Source organism: Vombatus ursinus, unplaced genomic scaffold, assembly GCF_900497805.2.
Source record: "Vombatus ursinus unplaced genomic scaffold, bare-nosed wombat genome assembly UNPS02014773.1, whole genome shotgun sequence".
Taxonomy (NCBI): Eukaryota; Metazoa; Chordata; class Mammalia; order Diprotodontia; family Vombatidae; genus Vombatus; species Vombatus ursinus.
The window spans coordinates 10682247-10703661 of NW_020954551.1; the positions used below are offsets into that span (position 1 = coordinate 10682247).

General features: G+C 41.7%; 1 protein-coding gene across 3 annotated transcripts in view; it reads right to left on the reverse strand.

Moving 5' to 3' along the window:
* Positions 1 to 21415, reverse strand: part of ADAMTS9 (ADAM metallopeptidase with thrombospondin type 1 motif 9) — a 195313-nt gene that overhangs the window by 164622 nt on the left and 9276 nt on the right. Inside the window, exon 1 of one of the 3 annotated variants that reach the window (XM_027863778.1) lies at positions 18148 to 18277. The exons of the other annotated variants lie outside the window; for them this stretch is intronic. Within the exon in view, the coding sequence (XP_027719579.1) occupies positions 18148 to 18220 (73 nt within the window). The 5' untranslated portion in view covers positions 18221 to 18277. Of the gene's footprint in view, positions 1 to 18147; positions 18278 to 21415 lie in introns of those variants that run through there. 3 annotated transcript variants of the gene reach the window in all.

The following is a 21415-nucleotide window of genomic DNA, read 5'->3' on the forward strand; positions in this document are numbered from 1 at the left end:
CTCTTTCTCTCTCTCTCTCTTTCTCTCTCTCTCTCTCTCTCTCTCTCTCTCTCTCTTCCTCCCTCCCTCCCCCTGAACACATTAGCCATACCATCCTACAGCTGCTTTTCTGATTCTTTGATAACAATCATCTTAGCTAAGGAGATATGAATGCTTCCATTAATAGTTAAGAAGTTAATTATTGTAAACCTTCCTAAGGCTGATCAAAATTTAACTGAGTTCCCTTAAGGCAGGGCAGTAAAAATGCCTTGTGACCTAAGAGCCAGGAATCCTTAGTTATTGTAAATTACAGGCCCTCTACTAGTCAGAGTGATGAATAGTATGTCGGAAAAACGCATCAGCTTTAGATGAATTTGTTTTCAAATGAAAGTCAGAGTTGGAAAAGGCCTCAGAGAAAAGTTCAAATTGTACCAGAAGGAGCAAGCAACCAGAAAGGATACAACATCCCTCCCCCCAACATATACACCAAGTTGTCAAACAGCCCTTTTTTGAAGATCCCAGGGAAAGGGGTGTCTGGGGAGGCTCATTCCACTTCGGGGGGACTTTCCTGACTTAAAGTCTAAATTTGTCTTTGGGGCAGCTAACCCTTGCCCTCTCCATATTCTACCCTCTAGGAATCCCCCTTTCAGGTGATGGCCCTTCAGACACTTGAAAATAACAATCAGGCCCTCCCTACATCTTCTCTTCTCGAGGCTAAATATACCCAGTGCCTTCAAGTGATCCTTTTATGGTATGAACTTAAGGCTGGGCATTCCAGCTTATCAATGCTATTACTAAAACATGGTGCCCAAAAGGGAACGAAAGACTATGGATCTATGGATGTGTTTCTGACCAAAATTGAGGACGGTAAGACTTTCTTAAAGTAGGTTATGATTCCCTAGGCTTTCTTGGCTGTCATATTAAGCTGTGGGTTCATATTGAGCTTGTAGTCCACTAAAACCCTCAGATGTCTTTCAAATTGCTGTCTAGAAAAGCCCCCCATCTATCTTCTATTTGAGGCATCTAGGTGGCACAGCCAGATAGAGCCTTGGACTTGAGGTCAGGAAGATCTGAGTACAAACCTGTCCTTTGATTTATATTTATATAATTATATGATATTATATATTATGTTATATATGATGGTTTATATTATAATTTGTATTTATATTAGTTGTTTTATGTTTATATTATGCAAATATATCATATATTATACTATATACTATATACAATATACCATACTATATACTATATAATATATTATACATAAGTATATTATATAAATATATTTATATTTATGTATTTGTCCTGGGCAAATCACTTAACCTTTGTCTGTCTCAGTTTTGCATCAGTAAAATGGAGATAATAATAGCACCTACCTCCCAGAGTTATGAGATAAAATAAAGAATTTGTAAAATGCTTAGCATGGTGCCTGTCACATAGTAGGTGCTTAATAAATGCTTGTTTTCCTCCTTCCTCTTGATTTTTTTTAAACTCAAGTAAGACTTTACATTTTGCCCTGTTGAATTTCACTGGATTTGACTTTTGGATTCCAGACTTGTCAAAGTGTTTCTGAATCCTCATTCTCATTGTGTTATCTATCCCTCCTAGCTTTGTGCCATGTGCAAATTGTATAAGCATGCCATTTACGCATATAAGATCTTTTCTCCTTTACCCAAAAAGGGGAAGAGAGCAGCCAAGAGTATTCCACTGAACCCCAAGGTAGAGAGAAATGAGAAAATTTTCCCATACTAACCCCCCCAATATCTTGATGGCCATTTTATCTTATGGAGGAAGAAGTCAGTTTCAAGTGCCTTCAATTTCAGCCTGATTCAATAAACACATTAAGCATTGATGAGAGGAGACACACTGTGTTTCATTGAGAATACCAATACATTAAAGCTCTATGATTTTGTCCATGTGGGAACTCCCTCTATAGAGGTAAATTGAAAACTCAGTCGGTAACCTAAAAACAGGGAGTTGCCTCAGTCTCAGAGAGGTTAAGTGATTTATCTGCCCATTGTCACACAGCAAGTTAGTAAAAACTGGAGGTGGCATTTGAACTCACATTTTCCTGACTACAAATCCATCACTCTGTCTACTATATTTGGTGTTGGGGATAGCAAGACAAAATGAAGGTGTTCCAGCCTTCAAAGAGCCTTCATTCTACTAGTTAGGAATGCTCCCTTTGGACTACAGCAAAGATTGATCACTAGCAGATGCTTCACAAGGTACCAAGACCCAAATGGTCATTCTTGACCTCTTCCCATGATGAAAGGCACTAAAGGAAAAGCTCTTTGTTCAGAATATGACTTAATATTTCATGACCACTTCCTTTCTTTCCTCTTCCATCTCTAACTGCTCAACACCTTAATTACTGAAAGCCACTTAAACTATTAAAAGGATTAATTGCATGGGCAGGGGAAGTCTGGCATGGTGGGTAGAGGACAGGCTTGGAGACAGGATGCTTGGGGTTCAAATCCTGCCCTTAAATACATACTGGTTTGGTGACATTGGGCAAGTTACTTAACCCTTCATTACATCAGACAACTTTCTGATTTTTGGTATAGGTATATAAGTAGCCCATAAGTTTTCATCCTGGGAGTTCTTCACATTGATTAAGTCACAGGTCCTAACAAAAACCACATACATACACACAAAGTTGCATGGGCACAGTGCATGAGGCTGAAAACGCCTAAAACATTTTCAAGATTCTTAGAAGTCACAAGCTAACTAATGTACACAAATCTACCCCCACCTCCCATCCACTCAGTGGGCATGATGGGTAAATGTCAACATGCAATGAAAAGAGTGAGGTTCAGAGGATCTGCTATAGAAAACACATATGGGCTACAAAATTACTTGTTTGTAACTTAGATGGAGCAAACCAACTGAAATGTTAACTTCTTCCTACTATGTCCAACCAATCCTAAGAAACCCCACTAATCACTTAAGTTCAGACTGCTACTTAATAACACATTTGGAGAGGGATTCAACAGTAAAACAACAAAGAGAAAGTCCACAGAGAATGTGGGAGGAGGAGGAGGATTCAGCAAACAAGAGTGAAGGGGGGACACCCTCAAAGTCAACAACACGTTCTTAAGGCAAGTTTGCCAAAGAATGGAAGTAGAGAGGGCTAAAACTGGCTGTTTTTGATGAATCAGCTCTAATGATCAAGTCTTGCAAATGCACTCATAGGTGAAACCACTAAATTTAAAATCCATTATGTGACCAAATGGGGATAAACTGGGGTAAAACCCTGATCATACCCCAGATTTGGCTAAGAGTGTTAGATTAATTTCACTGTTCTCCAATAAAGATATAAATGAGGGTAGCTGATGTAGTACAGTGTAATGGGAGCACTGGGCAGGAGATGAAAGAATGGAATTGGAGTCTCAGCTCGAGTCATCTGCTTACCCTGGAAACCTAGACAAAGCCATTCATTTATTTGGTGTGACTGGATTTGGACTGGACTTGGAGTCAGGAAGCCTGAGTTCAGTCCTGCCTCAGACACCGACTAGCTGTGTTACCCTGGGCAAATCATTTCATCTCTGTCTGCCTCAGTTTCCTCATCCATAAAATGGAGATAATAATAGTACCTCTACCTCCCAGGGTTGTTGTGAGGATAATAATGAGGTAAAATTATAATGTGCTTTGTAAACCTTAAAGTACTGTAATACGGTATGTAATATGGCTAAATATAGCCATTGTTATTACAATTATTATTCTGTTTCTCTGAACCCCATCTAGAAAATGGGCACTATCCTATTTGCACTACCCACCTCAAAGGGTTGATACGACAATCAAGTGAGATCAGCACTATGAAAGCACTGAGAACGACATATTGTCAACACATATGAGTATGGACATACGTGTACATTTAGCATGTTGGAATAAGCATTGGATAGTGCCAAAGGAACTGGGTTCAAATCCCATCTCACTTACTACCTCAATGACTTTGGGTGAACCTTTAACTCTCAGTTAAAGGACTCAGTTTAATCTATTAAATGAGGAAGATGGAACGGTTGACCTCCACAGACCCTTTCAGATCTCATTTATGATAGAACCAAGGCATCATAGATAAAGTTGTCATAGCTTAAATTAGGGGGTCACCATCTATGTAGAGATCTAGAACCGTGGTTTCAATGTCAGGACCATCTTTGTCTTAGAGAGACTTGCCAGGGTCACCGAAAGGTTCCACGACTTGCTGAGGTTCACAGATGAGTAACTGCCTCTTCCCACTCTAAGACATCCTCCACCCAGATGTCCTAGTGATTGTTCTAAAACAAAAACCTAACCACACCACTCTGCTCTCCCCCTCCACAGACTCCAGCTGCCACTTGTTACCTCTAAGATTAAATATAAACAACATTGTTTGCCAATTACAGACCTGGCCCCAGTCTACTCTTCCTATCTTATGACACATTACTCCCCTTCAGCTAGGTGGCACAATGGATAGAGCCCTGAGCCTGGAGTCCGGAAGATCAGAGTTCTAATACTGCCTCAGACACTACCCATGTAACCCTGAGCAAGTCACTTCACCTCTGTCTGCCTTAGTTTCCCCAACTGCAAAGTGGAGATAATAACACCACTTACTTTGCAGGGTTGTAATGAGTTTCAAATGAGATATTTGTAAAGCGCTTAGCTTAACACAGTGCCTGGCACATAGTAAGCACAGTAAATACTCATTTCCTTCCTTCCTTCCTTCACACACACTGGCATTCTTGCTGTTCCCCATACACAATATACCACCTCCTGCCTGGAATGTTCTCCCTTCCCACCTCTGCTTCCTAGGATCCCTAGTCTACTGCAAAGCTCAATTCAAAGTACATGAAACCTTTCCTGATTCCCTCCCCTCCTCCAGTTTGTGTCTTTGCCTTCCATCTACTTTATCTATCTCTACAGGTATTCTTGTTCTTTTTCTCATAGAAGGTAAGCATAAGCTCCCTGAGGGCAGGAACTGTTTCACTTTTGCCTTCAGTAAAATGCCTGTTGTTTGATTTATGAGCTGAAACTGAAACTCAGACCTATACCACAGTGTCTCTACTAAAAACCACAAATATGGTAAAATTGTACCCTCAGAAAAAAACCATTAAGGAAACCCAGACCGTAAAGAACAAGATTGGCTGAAAAAAGTATGAGAAGATCCTCCTGTCCCTTCCCTTTGCAGAAGTGGAAACTCACAAGGGATGTATGTGCACATATTTCAGACTTTTTCGATGTACTGGTCAACTATGCTGATTCCTTTTTTGTCTCTAAAAAATACTATCTGTTATGGGAGGGCTTTCTGGGAGGGGAAGGAGGGATACTGGGGGACATTATGGTGATGCAAAAAAAAAAAAAACCAACCAAAAGACTTTCACAAAAACTTAAACAAAACCAAACCCTCTGCTAATAGATGTCCTGGCCATTACTTACTAGTGCTTTAACTACAGAGTGATATAGTGAGCATCATGTAAGATTTAATAGTCAAAAGGCCTGGGTTCAAATCCCACCCCTGACCCATGAGCTTCATGCCCATGAAAGTCACAGAACCTCACTGAATCTCAAGTAAAATGGAACTAATAATACCTGCAAATGCCTGCCCCTCACAGATCTGCTGCGAGGCTCCCATGAGTTAAGTTATGTAAATCATTTCACAAACACTGAAGGGCCATATAAAGGTCAATTATTACTATGATCCCATAGGGTTTAGTATTTAGGTGTGTGTTTCTAGATATGGCTACAGTAATAGAAAACCTTCAAGTCAATATGTGTGTGTATGTGTGTGCATGGATGTGTGTATGTGTACATACACACATATACGTACACATATATACATACATATACAAATAGAGAAAGAGAGACAGACAGAGAGACACAGAAAGAAAGAGACAGAGAGATGAGAGGCAATATGGTACAGTGATTATGGGGCTAACGTTGGGATCACAAAGACCTGGGTCCAAGTCCTGCCTCAGATACATACTGGTTATGGCTCTGTGGACAAGTCACTTCACCTGTGACTTTCCATACTGGTTTTTGCTATTCTTCAGTCATTTTTCAGTCATGTCCAAACCTTTGTGACCCCCATTTGGGGTTTTCTTGGCAAAGACACTGCAGTGGTTTGCCATTTCCTTCTTTAGCTCATTTTATAGCTGAGAAACTGAGGCACACAGGGTTAAGTGACTTACCCAGGGTCACACAGCTAGTAAGTGTCTGAGGCTGGATTTGAACTCAGGTCTTCTTGACTCCAGGCCCAATGTTCTCTCTACTGACCCACTAACTCCCTCTTCCACACTGGTAGTTCTCTATATAAATGAAATCATAGTTTTGGACCATAGAGACAGAGATGGGGATGGGGATGGGGATGGGATGATAGAAATACCATTAGGTATAGCTATAAACATATACAATATCTATATATACACACATGTACATAAATTATGTATATAATACTAAGGTAGAAAAATTTTGAAATGTTTGATTTAATTCAGTCAAGGCATTGTAAATACACACATAGACACACATATATCAAGGCACTGTGAATATATATTTATACATAGAAATATAAAAATCATTATATATACATATATCAATATAAGTAACATATTTACATGTAACCTAGACATATATAAATGTGTTTATATATCATATAAATATTACATGAATATTTGCTTTATATAAATATATAATATTTATTTTATATAACTATATAAATGACACCTATTATACATATATTTATTATATATATTCACAGTGCCTTGACTGAATTCAATCGAATATTTATGTACACTAGTACATTTAAAATGACTGCATAGACCCCTGAACTTGGAGTCAGGAGAATGAGTTCAAATCCTACCACAGACACTTATTAGCTGTATGACTCTGGCTAAGTCAGTCACTTTGCCCCTCTGGGCCTCAGTTTCCTCATCTGCAGAATAAGACAATTGGACTTGATGTGTTCTCATCCCTTTTAGCTCTAAATATACGACCCTATGAATTCCCAGACGTTGGTTTTTGACTCCAGTATTTCCGATGGGATGCTCCTGATTGTGACTCTGCTCATGCTTGGATAAATTGAGCAATGAAAATTCATCAGTCCTTTCCTGGGGATAGGATGCTCACTCCTTCCTAGGCAGCAGTGGTCCCCATGGCTGATTGAGGCTATGAGTGTGTTAGTCCTTCCAGACTGGCCTGAAACCTTCTCTCCAAGTAACTCCATCAGTTCCTGCATGCTGACCAAGGTCAATTCGCCCGCCGCTGGGATTCCCAGCTGCCCACAGCTTCATCTCATGGAACCCCCTCCTTTCCCTTCCCTAAAGCCCCTTTGTCCTCTCTGCTTTCACCGACCCCACTGAGCTAACAGCTGCTTGGGAATCCTGCGGGTGTCCATGCTTACACTCGGCCCAGCGGAGGTGTGTTGGCCTAAGTTCTAACTCCGTACTGGCACCCTGGACACATTCCAGCCTCTCCCTTTCACTGATCCCATTCCGTCAGCTGGCACTTGGAGTCTTATGCATGGCCTTGGTGAACCCCTGAAGAAGCTAAAATAGCTGAAATGTGATGCCTAGAATCTGTCCAAGGTTTCACTTCCATAAAGAGTCCTCAGTGGGCCCAAATGAACAAGGCTTTGCCCCAGAGTGCTGTCCTGGGCAGTGGCCATTCAGGCAGCCCTTTCGCCCTGGGCCTGACTACTCAGCTCTCAGGGGAGCTGCCCACCCCTCTCCTAGAAGCTGGGATTGGCTTATTGTCTACAGGGTTACCTCCCTCTCTCCTCCCTTTCTGCTTCCCAAAAAAACCTGCTCTTGCCTAAGGAGAAAGAATGCCTCCTCCTGGCTGTGTTCCCATGTCAGAAATTACAGAACATTCTGGCGTTAGAAACCTGCAATTTGGTCTGGAGCTTAAAGCCGCTCTTAATAGCTTTTCAAGAATGAACTCACCTATTGCACAAAGAGAGAAATCTCTTACAAACAATTACCCTAATCTATAGGCTTACTGAGGACTGTTTGTACAATATAGACCATATTTGTGAAAACTCTGTTTGTTCCAGCATCCCTGGCTTTGCTGCACACTCTGAATGCAGAGGATGCTGATCCCTGCTGATGATCCATTTATGAGGGTGTAGGTTGGGACAAGTGGGAAAGCCCTAGTTTCAAATGATGAGCCTCAGTTTCCTCATCTGTAAGTTGAGGGGTCTGATCTAGTTGGTATCTAAGGTCCTCTCCAGCTCTAAATCTATGTCAGCTGTCATTATTCTGAGCCACAGACCATTTCCCACCCTTAAAACATATAGGCTTAGGAAAGGACAACTTATGTTCATCATATTTGGAGGCTGTGAGCACCTGTCTTCCATTTGTCTCAAAAGAACATTAGGATCCAAAGTCTACTCAAAGCTCCTTCAAACCATCCAATTGGACCTTCACTCTTCCCTGCACCACAAAGCACAGCTTTGACTTTCCATACCAATTAATACAGAAAGCAAATGCCCCAAGTCGCATGACCAACTATGACCAAGAATGAGCCACGTCTGTAGCCATTATTCCCACATGTGATTTTTTTAAAAAAAGTTTTCATTTTATAATTCAGAAAACTACTGGCTGATCTGTGCAGAATAGAAAGCATCAGATAAGTATTCTGTACCCCAAGCTTGGGCAAAGTCAAAACTGTAATTAGATGCTGCCCACCCAACATTCCCTTAAGGTCCATCTCCTTTCTTCTTCCATTCCCCTGCCTGTCAAGCTATGCTTCCATCACCCCATTTCACCCGAACATTGATTTTGGGGGTGGGTGACTTGCTCCTTGGAAAATGTAAAAGCCACATTCCTGAAATAAGGTCAAGCCTTTAAGACTCTGGCCTCAGAAGCCAAAAACAAGGGGACAGTCAGAGCAGATTGAATTTTTTTTCCATTTCTTTCCACTGCAGCATCTCGAATTGGACATAACAACAAATTCAAAGCTGGATGTGATGTGGGTGATAATGAGCCTGGAGACCTTTAGCATCTATTTCTTCCCTTTAAAAGATTCTGACACAACAATCACACCATTTATTTGCTTTTGATTTACTCTGTCTTGAAATAAATCGAATATGAAAAATAATTCCTTGGATTTAATGAAAGTCTCTTTTTCTTAAAAAAAAAAAGAAGTCATTTTACTTCGTTTCTCGAATACTCTGCATTACTTATCTGTGTTCATGTATCTCTTTCAATAGAAAGTAAGCTCTTGGAGGGCAGGGAATATTTTGGGTTTTGTTCTTTTTTCCCCCAGTGCCTGGAACATTTTCTTTGTACACAAGCCTGGATCTGTGATTTCATTGGGATAGGGAGCTCCTTATACCCATGCAGACGAGCAATATTCTTAGAGAGTTGCCTTGGCGGGTAGAGAAGAGTTTAAGTAACTTGCTTAGAATCAGACACTCAGCAGTATGTGATCTCAGTGTGACTTTGAACCAGGACTTCCTGACTCTGAAACTAGCTTATTTTCTACCCTCTTCCGAATTTCCCTATTTCTGTGGAGGGCACCACCGTCCTCCCCATCACTCAGGTTCACCATCTTGGTGCCATCCTCCCCTCTCCCTCACACCACCTTTCCAATCTGTGGTCAAGTCTTGTTGTTTCTCCCCCGGTTCCTCTTCTCTCTATTCACACAACCACCACCATTGCAACAGCATTCTAATAATTTGTTTCCCCATCTCCAGTATCTCCCTACTCCATCCATCTGCTACTCATCTGCCAAAGTGATTTATTTAAAAGCGTTGGTCTGACCAGGTCACACCCCTCCTCAATGAGTTCCTACGTCTCCCTGTTGCCTTCAGGATCACTATAAACTCCCTTTCTTGGCACTTAAAGCTCTTTAAAATCTAGTCCTTTCACCAAACTCTACGATCCAACTTCCCTGGCCTCCCGACAGTTCCTAGAGCATAACACTCCATCTCCGGCCCCTGGTGCCTATCCTTAAAATGTTCTTTCTGCCTTCTCACTTCTGCCTTTTAGATCCCTGGCTTCCTCCAAGACTCAGCTTAAGTCCCATCTTCAACAAGAGGACTTCCCCAGTACCCCCAGCAGCCAGTGCCTTTACCTCTCACACCAGATTGCCTTCCACATATTCTGTATATATCATGTATGTAGCTGGTTATTTGCATGCTGTCTCCACCATTAGAATGAATACTCCTTGAGGGCAGGGAGTATATTTTCTTGGTATCCTCAATGTTTACTCAGCACAATACCTGAACACAGTAAGTGCTTAAAAAATTCTTATTTACTCACCTAATAAACAACAGGCACTTAATAAATACTTCAGATCGAATTTTGATTATGATTTTTTGTTTGTTTCTTTTACAGCCTGGTTATCCAAAAGCCTGGGTGAACAGACCTCTGTTTCAGGCTCCATTCTGGTTGAGAGGGTCTCCTAAATGCTTTGAAACTTTCAAATGGTCATTCAGAGCTCCCGAGCACTCTGATAGATATAGGGTTTTAAACGTCAAATTCCTCCTGCTCAATTAAAGAGACCTTGAGTTCAGAAATCAATATGATTATTCCTCCTCACTAACAAAATATATTTTCCATGATTTCTCACTTAAGAAGATATCCCTCCTAAAGAAATAGTCTACTGGGGAATTATCAGAAAGGCCCTAGATAGGTCCCACCCACTTACTTAACCCCAAATATCTCTTCCATCATCAGGCCAAGATGCCTGAAATAGTCCCCACTGTTGTTCCCATTCCATAGGGACCTGACTAAGGTAAAACATCAGTTTTAAAGTGGGATTACTGAGTTGATATCACGGTTATCTGAGAGGGACAGGATTAGCAGGGACCTGTTATCTTGTTCATCCCTTCATCTTCGGCAGAGGGCAAGGAACGCTGGGAGCTAGGACAGCAGTCAGGTAAGTGTTGACATGAGAAGGAGCAAAGGCACTAAGCCTTAGGTTCATGGGATAAAATAGCTGGGTCAATCAGAAAGCAGAGGGGAGGCAGAAGGAATTCACTGCTCACTTTGGGGTGAGGAAGCTGCTAAACTGGCTGGGGATGGGGGAAAAGAGAATGGGAGAAGTAGGGGAAATGGAGGTAGGGGACATTGCTAAAAAGGTCCTGGTCTTAGGAACTAAGGGCTGTCTTTGGTTTCCATTTCCGAATAGAAGCTAGCTCTTCTAGGCCTCAGAATATGGTTTTTTGACAAATTTTGGGTTTTTTTTTAAATTCTTGGGACAGAGAATTGGAGAAATCTCCAGGGAGAGGTGGGTTTTCCCCACCGTTAACAAAATAATAGAGAAATACAGCCAGCATTAAGTTAATTCAGACAAAGGAGGAAAACAACCCACAGCAAGGCTCCATTTGTCTTTGCTGGAATTACCCTAATTCTGGCTTCCATTTCTCCATGGGTTCTGTTCATGGAGATCTGGCCTGGGTTTAGCGGTTAGGGGGCTTCTGTTCTAAAACTTGCCAGAAATAACTAGTTGGCCATTATAACAGCCACTTGACTATGATAATGAAGGAGAATTAGAGGAAGAGGAGGGGTCACCTGCTTACCAAGGCTGAAATTAGAAAGCAAACAATTTCCCTATAGAAAGGAGAGAATGAGTGATTAACTAAAAATCCAATTGGAAAGTGGTCAAAAGGATGACTAAAATAAAAGGAATAAAAAGAGAAATACAATTTAAGAAAATGGATTGAAGGAAAAAATAAAATAACTAGCCAAAAAAAAATTATGCCACCAATATAAAATCTGTTCAAAGAATATAAGCACTGTGAGGTCAGGGACTGACTTCTTGTCATCTTTGTATTTCTTGTGTCTGACACTGTGTCTTGAAGCTAAGAAATGTTTCTTTAATCTGTGTTCATAGCCTAGGATCACAAATTTAGAGTTGGAAAACACTCTCGAGGCTAACTCATTTAAACTCTCATTGTACTTATGAGGAAACTGAGGCCCAGAGACTGAACTTGGCCAAAGTTAAGTAAGAGTCATGCAGGTAGCAGAGCTGGGATTTTTAAATCAGGTCATGTAACTCCAAGGTTCAGAAAACTGGGAATCCATTAGTCAAGAATTAGGAAATTATGCTTTTACAAATTCAGACTGGGGTAAAAAAGCATGAAGTAGCTCAGACATGGTACCATTGGCCAGTTTCCTCATGCCAGCTCCTGCCTATTCTGTTCTCTCTTTACCCACCAGACCACTTTGTTTATTTATTTATTTATTTATTTTTTATTGAGGCTATTGGGGTTAAGTGACTTGCCCAGAGTCACATAGCTATGTGTCTGAGGCCGGATTTGAACTCAGGTCCTCCTGACTCCAGGGCCGGTGCTCTATCCACTGCGCCACCTAACTGCCCACCAGATCACTTCTCCTCAAAACGTACCTGCTTTGTTTCTTGGTCCCTTTGGGTCTAGCTCTATCTCTAATAAACTGAGGGAATAATGATTCTCAACTTTGTCATTCTGTCTCGTGTGTAAATACAATAATTTGCATGGGATTAACACAGTACCCTGGTGAGTTGAATTGAGTGCAGGATTTGGAAATCTGAAGACCTGGGTTATAATCTCAGTTCTCTTACTACTCTCAGGCTCACTACTGCCTTCATCTAGCCTAGTAGTGGGATCTTTGTAAATCCTCTTATCTTCTCTAAGTCTCAGCTTCCTAATCTACATAATGGGCACAACAACTTGCCTCAGAGAGTTATCATAAGACTCAAATGAAACATTGTATATCACAGGATGCTTTGTAGACTTTAGAAGTGCCACATAAATTCCAGTTATTATCACCCTATTTAGGAGGAGGAAGATGTCTGCTGGTGCCACTACCAAAATCTAAAGGAGAGAGGTTTGGGATTTTTTTTTTGTATTTGTATCCCAAGCTCTGGCACAGCATTTGGCAAATAGGAGGCCCTCAATAAATGTTTGTTGATTGACTGATGAATAATGAGACTTCCACACACGTAGTAATGCCCCTGAAATCATAACATTAGAGCTTTAGGGTTGGAAGAAACTTTCAAGATCCCTTGACATTCAACCCACTCTTTTCATCAATAAGGAAACTAATATTCAGAGACATGTAGTGCTTTAGAGGCAGGCAGCTAGGTGGAGCAGTGGTTAGAGCTCCAAGCCTGGAGTCAGGAAGACACATCTTCATGAGTTCAAACCTAGCCTCAGATACTTACTAGCTGTATGAACTTGGACAAGTCACTTAACCCACTTTGCTTCAGTTTCTTCATCTTTAAAATGAACTACAGAATGAAACGGCAATCCACTCCAGTACCTTTGCCAAGAAAACCTCAAATGGAGTCACAAAGAGTCAGACAGGACTGAAAAATGACGGAACAGAAGTGGAAAATTCATATAGGTCAGAAGGAGCAGAGCTGAGATCTGAACCCAGGTCTTCCTGGCTCAAATCCAGCTCTCTCTCCACTATATTAGATACAGGGGTGGGGAACCAGCAGTCTCGAGGCCACATGTGGCCTTCTAGGTCCTCAGGTGCAGCCTTTTGACTGAGTCCAAGCTTTACTGAATAAATCCTTTTATTAAGCAGATTTGTTCTGTGAAGTTTGGATTCAGTCAGATTCCAAGGAACATACCAGCCTTAGGCCCAAGGCAACTTTGAGACTTCTGCATTCTTAAATATGTTCTCTACAGGAAAACCAATAAAGAAAGAACAAATGAGACCCTTTTTTAGAAGCAAAGATGGGATACATTTTTAAAAAAATAGACGAGGAAGCAAGGAAGAATGGAAAAGCAACATGGAGTTAGTTGACCTGGTTCAAATTCTGGCTCTGATGATTACAACCCATGTGACCCTGGGCAAATCACTTCCCCTCCCTGGGCCTCAGTTTCCTCATCTGTAAAATGATGAGGTTGGACTAGATGGCCCTTGAGGTCTCCTCCCGACCTAGAACTAGGACCCTTTGATTCTGTATCTCATCATTCCTCAACACACGCACCTATTGAATTGTAAGCTTCCTAAGGACAAGGGAAATCTCTGTATCCCTAACGTTTCACGTCCCACAGTGCTTTGCACTCTGCAGGCTCTTAATAAATGTCTCTCGAGTGAATGAATCTCTGCTAGAGAAGGCACAGCAGGGGGTGTAGCACGTTAGGTTTGGGAGTCAAGAACACCGGGGTTCTAATCCCACCTCTCATTCTTACTATATAACCATGGGTGGGTCATTTAAGTAACCAGTCAGCAAGCACTTATTAAGCATATGTGCTTGACAATGCCCTGTGTATGCTGGGGACGCAGAGCCAAAAATGAAACAATCCCTGCCTCCGACCTTTCTCAGCCTCAGTTTCCTCACCTGTAAAATGGGGATATCAAACCTACAGTATGTACCACACAGCATGGTTGTTTTAAAACTCACATGAGTCACTGTGCGTAAAGTGCTTTTGCAAACTGTGAAGTACTCTAGAAATAGCAGCTTAGAAATGAGACTATACACAGATATCAGAAAGGTGTCTTAGAAAGATACCTGGCCCCACTCCTTTACAGAGGTGTGTGTGTGGGGGGGTGATCTACAGCTGTGTCACATACACATTGCATATAATGCCAGGTTTTTCCCAACATACTGATCAATTTTGCTGAATTTTTTTTCCAATTCTCTTTCTTTTTAATTCTTTGTTATAAAGCACAGTTATCTGGAGCAGAGGGAAATTCAGGTAATATAAAAAGACAAAAAAGAACCATACCTTGGAGATAAAGGAGGGGTCAGGAGATGGTGGGAAGATCCCTAGATTTGGAGTCAGAGGCTGCACCCAAGGACCTAGAAGGCCACATGTGGCCTCAAGGCTGTAAGTTCCCCACCCCTGTATCTAATCTGAGATGATACAGTGGCACACAGTAGATCATACAGAAATGTGTGTTTCTTTCCCTTCCCTATGTGACCTTGTACAAGTCACTGTCTGGAACTCAGTTTCCTCATTTGTAAAATGGGGGCGGGGGGGACCAGACTAGAAAATCTCAAAGGTCCCTTCTAGCTCTACCTCTGTGCTCTTAGGCTTTGAAAGAATCTGCAGACAGGGTTTCTGGGGTTCCTCATCACCGTTTCCTTTATACCCAGGCCTCTCTGATCTGCTCCTATCAGTCTAGCCTTAGGGTGTCACCCTGAAATCAGAGGCCTGACTATCCAGGGAGCTGGGTTGTAGCCGGCTAAGTTCCCCAGCCCTTCAAGAACTTTGCAGCCCTGGGGCACTGCCTGTAGGACAGAAAATTGGGGGGGAGGGTTCTATAGCTCATCTCCCTTATCCCACCCCCCCTCAAAGACTTGGATGCTGTCCCAGAAGAGGAATGTTCTTTAAATATTTGTTTCAGTGAGGGAAAAGACCACTTAGCTAGTCTGGGGAGAATCCTTGAGGAACCCACAACTTCTCCCTTCCCCCAAGGATTTCCCTAAAATGAGTTCTCCAAGTGACAAGTTATTCCTCTGGGGGACTGTTTCTGTTGCAAAGGGTTGGATAGATCCAAGCTGCTGGAGCTACTTCCCCACTCTACCCCCACTCCTTCCCCCAACTTAGAAATATAACCCTGGTAAGTAATATTAGTTTCCTCTAAAGTGAAGCTTGGGAGGATACACTCTTCCTCCCTCCCTGTTGCTTAGTTGTTTAAGTCATTTCTGACTCTTCATGACCCCATTTGGGGTTTTCTTGGCAAAGACATGGAGTGGTTTGCCATTTACTTCTCTACCTCATTTTATAGATGAAAAAATTGAGACAGACAGGATGAAGTGACTTGGCCAGAGTCACACAGCTAGTAAGTGTCTGAGGCCAGGTTTGAACTCATGAAGATGAGACTTCCTGACTCCAGGCCTGGTGTTCTGTGCATTATGGCTCCACCTAGCTGCCCCTCTGTGGCAGGTCCCAGGCTTCCATTTGACCTTCCATCATTCCATCCATACATCCATCCATAGGCATTTCTTAATCACTTATTATGTGCAAGGCACATTATTATGTACTGAGGATAAAAAGTATAAACAAAATCAGGATCTGCCCTCAAGGAGCTTCCATTTGAAGGAAGTAAAACTCCCAAGTACAACTGAAAAAAAATGGTCTGTGGAACAGATCAGCTTTCTTAATTGGATTTTTGTTTTTTCTTGACTAACATTGAAAAAAAAAGGGAAGGGTATGGGCAGAATTTGATGAACAGAGTAAAGACAGAATTTCTCCAAAGCCTTCTCTTACATACTCCAATAAATCTGTGATCTCACCAAGGTGGGTACTTCCAGTGAGTCAGACTCCAATCCACCCAAGCCTTCCAACTCTTGGCCCATTTAAAGGAAGGTGTGTAGCGTTGTGAAAAGAGCATTCACTGGCTCTCAAGTAAAAGGACCCAGGTTCAGATTCTGACACATGCTGCTTCTATGACCGTAGGCTATTTAATCCCTCTCAGTCTCAGTTCCCTCATCTGTAAAATGCTAGATTATATGGCCTCTGAGTTCCTTTCTAGCTTGAAATCTATGATTCTCTGATCCCAAGATCAACACAGAAGATCTGGTCTACCCAACATGTTGGGGGGCAAATGAATCAGGGCACAGAGGGGAGGGTTTTTGCTTTTTCTTGCCTGGCATATAATGAGTAGGTGCTTAATAAATACGAATTGACACAAAAAATAAGAATAACAATGAAGTACAGGACGTTTATTGGTCTTCCTTCAACTCTTCAAGACATAAAAAAGGAGGAAAAAAGAAAAGTCTCAATAGAATGTAAGCTCCCTGAAGGCAGACTTGTTTTCTTTTTGCTTTTATGACCTGAGGACCTAGCCCTGTAGTACTTGTGTAATAAACACTTGGCCCTAAATATTCTAATAAAGAGAAAAGTACATCCTTCCCTTCTTTGTAGAGGTGGGGGATTATGGGTTTGGAACATTATGTAAACCATCAAGGTTGATTGATGTTTTAGTTAAAAAGTGGAATGGCTTGTTAAAAAAAAATCTCTTTTTTGTTCTTTGTTACAGAGAACTCTTTGGGGAGAAATATATTTGGAAATGGTGAAGAACAAAGAATTGCAAGAAAAAAATCATAACTTTAAAAACACATTTAGGCTCCGTCAAAGTGATATTAACTTTGGAGCTCACAGGATTGCAGATGTACAGTTGAAAGAGCCCTCAGAATCCATGTTTTCCACCCTTCTTATTTTCATGACCAAGGAAAATGAAGTTGAGGGCAGCAATGTGATTTGCAAAAGAGAACTCAGAGAAACAGAGCTGGGATTTGAATCCATGACTTTTGACTGTAGATCCCCTTTTTCCACCCTACGAGTAGAAACTCTTGTTACCAGGCCACATGTCTTTCTCACTGATTGAAAAGATCCAAACCCTCCGAAACTCAGAATTAAGTAAAGAACATCTCTCTCCAAGAAGCTGAAAGACTGGAAGCTCCTTGAGAGAAAGATGGGATTGTCTCATTACTTGTATTTAGTGTCTGGCACAGTCAAAGCTTAAAAAAAAAATGCATAGAGCCCTTACTTGGTTTCCTGATGGACCAGGGGACCAGCTGGAAAAGTAATGATGTTGATCAACTCCTGTGGTTAGCAGGAGGCAACTTACAAAAACAACAGCAAACTCTTACAAATGGCTCATCTCAGTTGACCATTTGGCTTCCCTGCTGGGTGTGGTATTTGGCCAGCCACTCCAATAGATGCCCCATAACCTGAGGGGCATGAAGAGGGAAGAGGACCCTCCCTGCCCTTGAGGAACTTATAATCAAAGGCAGAGGACACAAACACAAATAAATACATGTGAACTCAAGGGACCAACGGGTGTAAACACAGATAAATACGCAGCTACAGCCTGGAGAAACACACACATGTCATGTGAACGGAACCGGGGATAGGAGGAACAAGAGAGGAAGATCATAACAAAATGAGGCTGCGTGGTCTGGTGGAGGGAATACTAGAAAGAGAGACCATTGGTTCAGCTCTGGCTTTGCCGTTTGTTGGCTATGGGACCTCTCTGGGCTTCCGTTTCCTCCTCTGCAACATGATGGGGTTGGACTGGACTCTCCCTATCATCCCTTCTATCTCTAACACTACAATGTCACGGAAAAGAGAAAGACACAAAGAATTGGAAATAAAACGAGCACAGGAGAAACAAGGAGCACTAGATTAACTCTACCAAGGGTAAATCCCCAAAGCCAGAAGTCAATACATTCCATCCCTGATGAGTCTCCCTGGGAATCTTCCCACCCCGCTACTATTTTTCCTCTGTGAGTAACGGCTACCTTGTTTCAGTGGTTTCCATGACCTGCTCGTCCGTCCCTTCAACGGCTGCTGATGGATTGTGCCATATTCCATGGTTCTTTCCAACTGTTCTGAGCCTCCTGCATCTGAATTCAAAGAAGGGGAGCAGAAGCAGCTGGAAGAGAGAAACCAGAGTGGCAAAGTCCAGCAGCAACCTTTGGAAGAACCATTCAAACTGGCTGGGGGGGACCAACCTGGGCTGGGCTCCTGCTCCATTTCCCAAGCAAGAAAAGCTCAGGGTTGCCTCACCGATCTTCAAATGACAAACCTCCAAAGAGAACCCAACAATGGGTTCTGTGGTTGGGAAGGTGGCATTGAATAGTCAAAGGAGGTTGTCTTGGAACTCATGCACAGTTTGAACCCGGGTTCTCTGATTCAAGAGCCAGCCCTCCTGTAATATATTATACCACACTGCCTCCTTAGCCTAATGGGCAGGAACTTTGTGTCCAGGCACTAGGAGAGTGCCTGACACCCAGTAGGTCTGCAATAGATGCTTGCTGAATTCAAGTGGAAGAAGTCAATAATGAATCGGTCCTTCTATTGATCATAATAGAAACAGATGGTCAAAGCGTCTATTGGGAGCTTTCATTTATGGTATCTTTTAATTCATGTCTGGGCCTATTTCACTGACCCTGAATTCTCTGAATTCTGGGGGAAATGGGTTCTCCCTTGGGTTCCTAAAAATCATGCTTAGAATGACTTTATAATCAATGGTCAGTTTCCACCCTGGGGATGCTTATGAATCCGCATTGATTGACACAACCCAGTTTATAGAATTTAAAGTAACAAATGATAAGAATTTTAAAACAGTCATCAATCATTTCCCAGAACCTGCCAGCAACAATACAACTACAGAGAAAGAAATCAGATCACTTTTTAGAATCCTATCAGTCTTAGAAGAGTACTATTGAGTACACCAGCTCAACAAGAGAAAGTAAGGGTTCACACCAACCTGATGTACTTTGAACACATGGCTTTCATTGGTAAACTGAGGCTCCCCTGATATAAAAGCACCTCCAAGCACTTCTTCCCTGCTGTATTTTTAAACAATGTGCCAAAAGATGCAGGAGCTGCTGGAGACTGGGGAGGTCAAAGTCACTCAAAAGCCACTCACTGTGGCCACTCAGATGAGGGTTCAACATATTGAGTTGGCTCTAAAACACCAGAAGCTGGTGGTGTTGGACAAAATACTTTTTGTACCACAAAAGAAACAGGACAAATACTTTTGGGTCCCTGCTACCAAGCACAAGAAAATCTAAGCAAACACATTTTTTTTCCTTCCAGTCACATCCAATTTAGTCACAGCAGTACAAACAAAGCACAAGAAATTGGGGGAGATGGGAAAACCCTATGAGGCAACAGGACTTAATGGATTAGTGGGATCACTTGAGGGCATGTAGCAGTTTATGAAATGTGATTTGATGGAAGAAGAGATTGTGTTCAGACATTTTAGGATACTGGATGGCTTTTGGATTTGCTGTGTGTTGGGATGTCCGAGGGGGCACCCCAAAATGAATGGAAAAGCAGAGTTTCACAAGATAAGGAAAATGGGGGGTTGGTATGGAGAAGTGGGAAGGTGCCTGATTAAGGCTTTAATGATCATAGAACCAGCAGAGGCCTCACAGGCCATATACTACAGAAACTCTTGGCCTCACTTGTGCCCTGGACCCCTCTGGCAGCAGCCTGATGAAGCCTAAGGGCCCCTTTCCAGAATAATGCTTTTAAATGCATAAAACACATAGGATTACAATAGAAACCAATTATGTTAAAACACGACAAATAAAATATTTTTTCTTTACCACTCCACAAGTTCCTGGAACCCAGATTGGGAACCCTTGATTTATTCCAACCTCCTCATTTTTACAGATTAGGAAACTGAGGACCAAAGAAGACTTAAGTAGCCAAAAGCAGAATTTGAACTCAGGTCTTCTGACCCTAAATGCAGTGTTTCTTCTACTGTACCATACCACTCTTGATTCGGCTTCAAATCCTGGCTTTGCTACTTATTACCATTAGAATCTAAGCCCCTGTTAGAATATAAATTCTTCATAAATAGGGATCATTAAACTTATTCCATCTGTCTCTTCAGTACCTAGTACACACCAGCACTTGGTAGGCACTTAATAAATGCTTGTAGATTGATTGCTTGGGCCACCTTGAAAGAACAAATTACTTAATCTCCCTGGGCCTCAGTTTCCTCATCTGTAAAATGTGATGGCCTCTAAGGCCCCCTTAAGTTCTTGACTTATATAACCTTAGTGCTTCTCTGAGCCTCTATTTTCCCATGTATCATATGAGAGGGTTGAACTGTATGACCTCCGTGGTCCCTTCCAACTTTAATTCTATATATAAATATCTCTACAATCAAATTTGGGAAACAGGAGGCCTGGAAATCTTCTGTAACAAATTAAGGGAGATTTGAATGGTATTTATTATCAAATACATTTAGACCATTTAGATCAGAAGTTTTTAACTTTCTTTGTGTAGTGGACCCCTTTGGCAGTCTGGGGAAACCTATGGTCCCCTTCTCAGAATAATGGTTCTAAATAATTGAAGGAAATGTTCGATTGTAGTTACAGCTTAGTAAACATTAAAGATGTCATTTTTTTCTCATCCAAATTCATGGACCCACAGAAATCTGCTGATGGATCCTCTCCCCAAGAAGACTGTGAGCTCCTTGAGAACAGCAATTGTTTTTTGTCTTTTTATATATCCTCAGCATTCAGCACAGTGCCTGGCACATAGTAGGTGCTTAAAAAATGTTTATTGATTGTTGACTGGCAGGTTAAGAACCATTGATTTAAATATTTACAAATGTAAAAACAAGTGCCCCAATGGTTAGGAACCACAATGTAGGACAGCAGATGAGAAATGAAGACCTGGCATAGAATTACTGGCTAAAGAACATAGGGCTAAGAAAAGAGCCATCAGGGTCTGAACTTGTGAAAGGAAGGAAGGCTTTGCACTACAGTCATCAAGGATGGAAAGGAACTGTGTTTTTTGTTTAGTTGTTTTCAGTTGCGTCCAACTCTTCATGACTCCATTTGGGATTTTCTTGGCAAAGATACTGGAGTGGTTTGCCATACCCTTCTCCAGCTCATTTATGATGAGGAAACTGAGGCAAACAGGGTTAAGTGACTTGCCCAGGGTAGCTAGTAAGTGTCTGAGATCAAATTTGAACTCAGATCTTCCAACTCCAGGCCTGATGCTCTAACCACTTCCTCACTTAGCTCCCCAAAACTGTCTAAG